Here is an 8,611-nt window from a genome sequence, read left to right as displayed (position 1 = left end):
TATATATATATATATATATATATATATATATATATATATATATATGTTGTAATATTTCACTATAAAATATTTTTACAAATTGTATTTAAGAAAAATAAATAATAAATAATACTATTTATTTATTTATTTATTTATCACTTCTGATTTAAAATGTGATTTGAAACAAAAATCCCAAGTTTGTTTTGCTTGTATGTAGGGCTACAATATTTGGCCAAAATGTTGTGATTATTTAGCCATAAGACTGTAAAATAATAATTATTATTATTTATTATTATTATTATTATTGATATGAAACTGGCTAAATAAAATCAAAATAAGAAATATTAATATTGTAATATTTCACTGTAAAATAGAAAAAAGTTTAGTATTTAAGAAAAATTATATAATAATAATAATAATGTTGAATTTGTTGTTGTTGTTATTATATTTATTTTAAAATTTGTTATTGTGATTTAAAATATGTAAAAAAAAAATTTTTAAAGTTTGCATGTTACATAATTTGGCAAAAATGTACCGATTATTTAACCATATGACTATTAAATAATAATAATAATAATAATAATTATTATTATTATTGCTACTAAATTAAAGTATAAAATTATTATTACTGTTATTGCTGCTAAATAAAAAAAATGTAAATAATAAAAACGAAATAAAAAATACTACTATTTTAATATTTCACTGTAAAATTAGAAACACAATCAAGTACTTAAGAAAAATAAAACAATAATAATAATAGTATTATTTTTTAATATTGTTACTTATATAATAATAATAATAATGTTGAATTTGTTGTTGTTGTTATTATATTTATTTTAAAATTTGTTATTGTGATTTAAAATATGTAAAAAAAAAATTTTTAAAGTTTGCATGTTACATAATTTGGCAAAAATGTACCGATTATTTAACCATATGACTATTAAATAATAATAATAATAATAATAATTATTATTATTATTGCTACTAAATTAAAGTATAAAATTATTATTACTGTTATTGCTGCTAAATAAAAAAAATGTAAATAATAAAAACGAAATAAAAAATACTACTATTTTAATATTTCACTGTAAAATTAGAAACACAATCAAGTACTTAAGAAAAATAAAACAATAATAATAATAGTATTATTTTTTAATATTGTTACTTATTTTAGCCATGCTGTGATTTAGATTTTATTTGGATTGCTCATGCAGCCCTCGTCGGGTTAGTGCAGATATAAACCGCAGGGTTGCTGTGTGTGTGCAGGTGTTGGAGAGTTTTAAGATCATGGACTACAGTCTGCTGCTGGGGGTTCATAATCTGGATCAGGCGGAGCGCGAGCAGCAGATGGAGGGATCTCAGAGCAGCAGCGATGAGAAGAGACCGGCCGCGCAGCGAGCGCTTTACTCCACCGCCATGGAGTCCATTCAGGGAGGAGCGGCGTGCGGAGGCTCCATAGACACCGAAGACACGTGTGTGTCTCTGATTTAACATCACGAGTTTGATTCGATGCCGCAGCACTCGCTGATTCTCTGCTCTCTCTGCTCTCTCTGCAGGATGGGAGGCATTCCTGCTGTCAGCGGCAAAGGAGAGAGACTCCTGCTCTTCATCGGCATCATAGACATCCTGCAGTCCTACAGGTCACACACTTATGATTATCAAATCTGAAGTTATTTATTAGGATTAACCCCTTGAGATTTAACATCTCGTTTTTCGAGCGGGTTCCAAAATACAACGTGTCACATTCACAACATCACTCAAATCAGTTCATTCATAAAGCACATTTCAGATCCGCTCTCTTCTCTAAATCCCTCCACCCAAAAAATACTTATTTATTTGTTTGTTTATTTTCAGGAGTGATTTAAGTGATTGTCTTATGAATATCAAACCTGCTTAAGACCTGCTTACATTTCAAGTAAAATTTAAATTTTAGGTATATTAATCTTATATATTGTATCATATTTAGGAGCTTGATGTAAGAATTAGATTTAACAGTTATATATATATATATATATATATATATATATATATATATATATATATATATATATATTGATATCTAAAAAATATTATTTAATTATTTAATTATATTATAACAGTTGTTTGTTTAGGTGCTCTATATTGTTGTTAAAATAATTATTAAATATAAATGTATAAAATAACTGCCTACCTTTTAAGACTCTGAATTATTTACTTTATTCATTTTTATTTGATTTATGTATTTATTCATTGGTAAAGTTGTGTTTTCAGGAGTGATTTAAGTGATTGTCTTATGAATATCAAACCTGCTTAAGACCTGCTTACATTTCAAGTAAAATTTTAATTTTAGGTATATTAATCTTATATATTGTATCATATTTAGGAGCTTGATGTAAGAATTAGATTTAACAGTTTTATATATATATATATATTGATATCTAAAAAATATTATTTAAAATAATTATTATATTATAACAGTTGTTTGTTTAGGTGCTCTATATTGTTGTTAAAATAATTATTAAATATAAATGTATAAAATAACTGCCTACCTTTTAAGACTCTGAATTATTTACTTTATTCATTTTTATTTGATTTATGTATTTATTCATTGGTAAAGTTGTGATATTTTGAAATGTGTTTTATATTACAAACGGCGCTTGTGCCTTGAAGTTGTTATTAAAAATTATTTAATTTAATTTTAAATAATTATTGAGCTGTACATTCATAAACTGTCAAGCTTTTAAGACTCTTAATTAGGTCAATCTGACCATTTATTTATATATTGGTTAAGTGGCAAAAATGTGACAAAGAATTTGTTTTTAAGCTAAATTGGCATTTTTATAATTGTTTTCTATTACATATTCACATTTCTATTGCATATAAGACTCTGAATTAAGGAAATAATTTATGTATGTATGTATTTGTTTATTTATTTTGTTTAATTTAATTTTATTTAGTTCTAAATTAAACAGATAAAAAAAGAAATATTGCTATTGTAATATGTCACTGCAAAATAGAAACATTTGAGTATTTAAAAAAATAAAACATGTTTTTTTATTACCGGTATTATTATTATTTTTTTTTAATTTATTCATTTAATAGCGATTGTGAATTGTATTTTATTTTATTTTATTTTCTGCTGCTCGCTCGTTCTCCATTAGTGTGTGTTTGTGCTCTTTTGCTGAGCCTCGTTAGTGAATCTCATACAGAGCGGCTGTGATGAGCCGCATGGCTTTATAATCTTCACTAGCATTTGGGGTTGTTTTATGCTCTTATGTAACATTTTTTAGAAGACTGCATTAAGTCAGAAAAAGAAATCCAAAGCTCTCCATCAGGACACTCAGTGCTTCTGTGAGTCTGTGAAGTGAAGCTGATGTTGGTGTTTTTCTGCAGACTCATAAAGAAGCTGGAACACACATGGAAGGCTCTGGTGCATGACGGGGTGAGAAACTCATGCATCTTCATCTTCACCATCATAATGCGTCATAATCCTCCTGCCTGCCATCTCAGCTTTAATACACATCACTTCTGATACTGTACAGCTACAGTATAAATAGACCCTCGGTCCCCAGTAAAAATACTTCATTTTAATTCCATATGAATCTCAAACCTGCTTAAGAGTTAGATTTAACATTTAAATTTAATTTTACATTTTGGTGCGTATTTATCTTATACCTTAAAAGGTTATATTATATCATATTTAAGAGCTATATGTAATGTGTGTGTGAGTGTGTGTGTGTGTGTGTGTGTGCGAGTGTGTGTGTGTGTGTGTGTGTGTGAGAGAGAGAGAGTGTGTGTGTGTGTGTGTGTGAGAGTGAGTGTGTGTGTGTGTGTGTGTGTGCGAGTGTGTGTGTGTGTGTGTGTGTGTGAGAGAGAGAGAGTGTGTGTGTGTGTGTGTGTGAGAGTGAGTGTGTGTGTGTGTGTGTGTGTGCGAGTGTGTGTGTGTGTGTGTGTGTGTGAGAGAGAGAGAGTGTGTGTGTGTGTGTGTGTGAGAGTGAGTGTGTGTGTGTGTGTGTGTGTGCGAGTGTGTGTGTGTGTGTGTGTGTGTGAGAGAGAGAGAGTGTGTGTGTGTGTGTGTGTGAGAGTGAGTGTGTGTGTGTGTGTGTGTGTGCGAGTGTGTGTGTGTGTGTGTGTGTGTGAGAGAGAGTGTGTGTGTGTGTGTGTGTGTGTGTGTGTGTGTAGTGGAGATTGACTGAGACAGTGGACAGACGTTGATAAGGATCGCTTGTGTTTGGTTTCTCTGTAGATAGTGTGAGTGTAAGTCTGAGAGAACGTCTCTTTCCATTCACTCTCCAACTTCTGTTTCTTTCCACTTCATTTCCAGTCGGTCATTTTCTCCCGAAATACTTACACTCACATACTGTTTCCTGTAAGACACGCTGGATTCTTCCTGTGTGTTTGACGGATTAGAAGGATCAGGATTTTATGTTTATTTGGCACATTTGTACATTTGAATGTATATTTGTGTAAATCAAATTGGCTACTGCAATTTCTATAAAGGTGAATTTCATAGAAACACGTCCCAATCATATTTCACCTTAAAATAAAAACATAATTATACAAACAGAAAATAAAGTCTTTTTTTAGACAGCATTTTCATGATTATTAAGGATAATTAGAATAATTAATTTTCTCCTAAATTCCAATTATCATACTGGGAAAAAAAAAAATCTCGCATATGGATGTTTTACTTATCATTCTCATTATTCTCAGTGACGATTCTTAATAGATTCTCATTATTGCAATACAGAATTTGTACGGTACTGGTAAAAAATGTATAATGTGCTTAATTGTCATGAAAACATATCAGAAGTCAAAAAATCTAAACTTTTACTTCATTTTATTTAAGCAAAATATGCTAAATATAATAATGTGTCTCTGCAGCGGCGATTTGAATGATAATTTGCTCCTCAGTAATGACATTGAGAATCTTTAATAGACATTGAACTAAATATAAATAGTTAAAAGAAGAGATTTGTTATTATTTAGATGCATTTTGCCTGATCAGGATAATAATATCTCTCCTCTGTGTCTGTTCTGTCTCTCAGGACACTGTTTCTGTCCACCGGCCGAACTTCTACGCTGACCGCTTCTTCAGGTTCATGAGCAGTACTGTGTTCAGGAAAAGCAGCTGTGAGTGACCAACAGAACTACTGTAGTGATGAAAAGGAGACAGAAAAAAAAAATCTCGCATATGGATGTTTTACTTATCATTCTCATTATTCTCAGTGACGATTCTTAATAGATTCTCATTATTGCAATACAGAATTTGTACGGTACTGGTAAAAAATGTATAATGTGCTTAATTGTCATGAAAACATATCAGAAGTAAAAAAATCTAAACTTTTACTTCATTTTATTTAAGCAAAATATGCTAAATATAATAATGTGTCTCTGCAGCGGCGATTTGAATGATAATTTGCTCCTCAGTAATGACATTGAGAATCTTTAATAGACATTGAACTAAATATAAATAGTTAAAAGAAGAGATTTGTTATTATTTAGATGCATTTTGCCTGATCAGGATAATAATATCTCTCCTCTGTGTCTGTTCTGTCTCTCAGGACACTGTTTCTGTCCACCGGCCGAACTTCTACGCTGACCGCTTCTTCAGGTTCATGAGCAGTACTGTGTTCAGGAAAAGCAGCTGTGAGTGACCAACAGAACTACTGTAGTGATGAAAAGGAGACACTTCCTCTAACCTGTCAGTCTGATTCTGTTCCTCTGCTCTCTCCAGCGCTGAAGGCTTCTCCGGCTAAGAAGGGCCGCGTGGCGCTGACCGTGTCCAAATTCAGCGGCCCCGGAGCGGCCTGCTCGGCCAGTCAGCTTACCTCAGAGAGAGACCAGAACATCTATGATCTGAGAGGAGCGCGCAGCTTCCCCGTGCTGGAAAACCATGGTGATTTGCTTACTTTCTTCTTTCTTTTTTATGTGCATGCTTTTGATCAGCATGGAAGCCCGTTTCCGCCACTGAATAAAAAATTAAAAAAGGTTATTGCAAAATTGCTTTTTATGTCACAAATCGGACTTTTTTTCACAGAATTGTGAGATATAAACTCAAAATACTGTTGTTGTTTTTCTCACAAATGCGAGTTTATATCTCGCATTTCTGACTTTTCTCCTCTCAATTCTGACTTTTTTCTCAGAATTGTGAGATATTGCGATTGCAGGTTATAAAGTCCAATTTTGAGGAGGAAAAAAAGACTATGCTCTCAGAATTGCTTGATAGCACACAATTCTGACTTTATTTCTCAGAATTGCGAGTTTATATCTCACAGTTCTGAGAAAAAAGTCAGAATTGCAAGATGTAAACTCATATTCTCGTCGCAATTACCTTTTTTCTTTTTTTATTCAGTGGCGGAAACAGACTTCCATAGAGTTTAAATCTCACAATTCTAACTTTTTTCTCTGAATTTAGAGTTTATATCTTTAAATCAATTCTGAGTGCAATGAAATTAACGGCAAGCAATTAATAATATATATATATATATATATATATATAATGATGGTAACATAATGCCTCAAACGCAAATTCAGACTATTGCTGTTGTTTTTGTTGTTGTCTGATCATTTATAGCCATGAAAAGCTTTTGGCCATGTTTAGAACAGCATTAGAGTAGAATGAATCCCATAATGCAATGCACTTGAATGTGATTTCTTATTTGATCCGACTGCCTGAAGTTAAAAAAAGAGTTGCTTTCAAATTTCAAAATAATCATATTTATTCTTCGACTTGATAACAGGACACGACTTAATGCTGAATTAATGCAACATAGTAAGGTCATTTGACAGCAATGTAGCATTCTTAAAAATCCTTTTCAAAGTTTTGGAAATTTTAATACATAATATCACATACAATAAAAAAAAGTTACATTCTGCAATGTATTCTGCACGGTCAGCAGCCCAGCTGCACATTCTCAGAACGTCCTGCTAAACGTTTCTCAAAGTTGTTCTTCCAGTAACATTAATAGAATGTTTATTCAATTTTGTCTGGTCTCTAATAATGTTCTCAAAATGTTATATATGCATTATTCATTGAACTTTTTTTCCTGAAATGTTACTTTTTACTTTTTTAAATGTTACTACTAGTTTCGGAATGTTCATTTAAAAGTACATTTAACGTTGAAAAAGTAACATTCAAACATTTAAACGTAACATTCCAATATAAGTGATAAAACGGAATGTTGACTTAAAGGGACAGTTCACCCAAAAACGAAAATTCTGTCATCATTTACTCATCCTCCGTCCTCTTTCTTCTGTTGAGCACAAAAGACCAAACAGTTTTTTGCTTATTTACTCTCTCAGGTCTGCAGTCTTGCACTCCTCCGTCGTTCGAGGAAGCGACCACGACGTCTGTGGCCACAACTCTGTCCTCAAACACCTCCATATCTATCCCAGAGCGCTCTCCGTCAGACACCACAGAGCAGCCGCGCTACAGGTCAACATCGGAAGAGTCTTGAAACAACAGTATCACTTCACTTAAAGCCTTTATGTAGAATGCATTCATAATGTACATTATAATGCATCTTTATTATATCATATATTATATCAGTATTATATTACATTATTATTATACCATAATAATTGTAACCAAAGTTAAAACATATTGTAATATTTGCAGACACCTTGTTACATCTGAAATTGGTTGTTTGTTTGCATTAGACTTTCTCAAGGCGTAGAAATGAATAGATAATTATTATACTGTATTATAATTGTGGTTATAATTATTCATGAGATCATGCAATGCATTATGAGGTGCATTACAGAGCATAATTAATGCATTAAGATACTTTTATAATGCTCTGACCACATGCATACGAATATCTGTGAATATACTTGTGTTCTCCATTGTTTTCACAGAAGACACACATTGCCTCTGAAAGACGCTGAGGGAAGGTGAGCTTCATTTGCATGACTGTATTTATATTTACAAACATATTAAACTGTGGCTTTGCATGCTCACGTCAGCTAGATTATCGAATTTCTTCGTATTTTTGCCTCGTTTTCCAGTACAAGTATGTAAATATTCTTAAATCAAGAATTGTTCAGTCTTGTTTTCTGAAAAATTCATTTCAGAGTTTATGCTGACAACAAGAAAAAAAAATATCTGTCAATGGGATCTGAAAAATAACCTCGTTTTAAGCATAAACTCACTTCATTTTGATACATTAATTTTGAAACATGACTTCATGTCTTATGTTGCTTCTCAAGTAAATGTGTTTTGATTTAAGAATGTTTAGAGATATTTGTAGTGGAAAACAAGACAAAAATACAGAGTAAGAAAATCCTTTTTTGCAGTGCACAAAGCCGTGAGAGAAAACCCGTGTTTAATGAGTTTAGTGCGTTTTTCCAGTTGAATGTGCTTGTTTTGCAGGATGCATGAAGTGGTGCACGTGCATGAGGAAGAGCAGCAGACCATCACTGTGCAGGTGGAGGTGAAAAGAGAGAGAGAAGAGGAGGAGGAGGAGCCAGACGTCTCTCTGACGCAGTACGTGCTGCAAACATTACCTCGATTTTTCACTACCATAAACATGCATATGAATCTCATACCAGCAGCACTCGGTCTCTGATATTTTCATCCTATTTTCAGTTATTTGATTGAGAGAAACAAGGTAATGGTTTTGATTCTGCATGAACTGAATATATATATATA

At 32.1% G+C, this 8,611-nt stretch overlaps 1 protein-coding gene across 7 annotated transcripts in view; it reads left to right on the top strand.

The window, feature by feature from the left end:
• Positions 1-8,611, top strand: part of LOC107596257 (phosphatidylinositol 4-phosphate 5-kinase type-1 gamma-like) — a 48,214-nt gene that overhangs the window by 27,680 nt on the left and 11,923 nt on the right. For all 7 annotated transcript variants that reach the window (XM_016286954.1, XM_016286950.1, XM_016286952.1 and 4 more), the window contains 8 exons: positions 1,246-1,451; positions 1,536-1,619; positions 3,352-3,400; positions 5,007-5,091; positions 5,696-5,857; positions 7,264-7,396; positions 7,819-7,854; positions 8,333-8,446. In XM_016286954.1, the coding sequence (XP_016142440.1) occupies positions 1,246-1,451; positions 1,536-1,619; positions 3,352-3,400; positions 5,007-5,091; positions 5,696-5,857; positions 7,264-7,396; positions 7,819-7,854; positions 8,333-8,446 (869 nt within the window). The remainder of the gene's footprint in view (positions 1-1,245; positions 1,452-1,535; positions 1,620-3,351; positions 3,401-5,006; positions 5,092-5,695; positions 5,858-7,263; positions 7,397-7,818; positions 7,855-8,332; positions 8,447-8,611) is intronic.

This window comes from Sinocyclocheilus grahami, unplaced genomic scaffold (assembly GCF_001515645.1).
Source record: "Sinocyclocheilus grahami isolate Dianchi unplaced genomic scaffold, SAMN03320097.WGS_v1.1 scaffold216.1, whole genome shotgun sequence".
NCBI lineage: Eukaryota > Metazoa > Chordata > Actinopteri > Cypriniformes > Cyprinidae > Sinocyclocheilus > Sinocyclocheilus grahami.
This window is presented reverse-complemented; position numbering and strand designations above follow the sequence as displayed.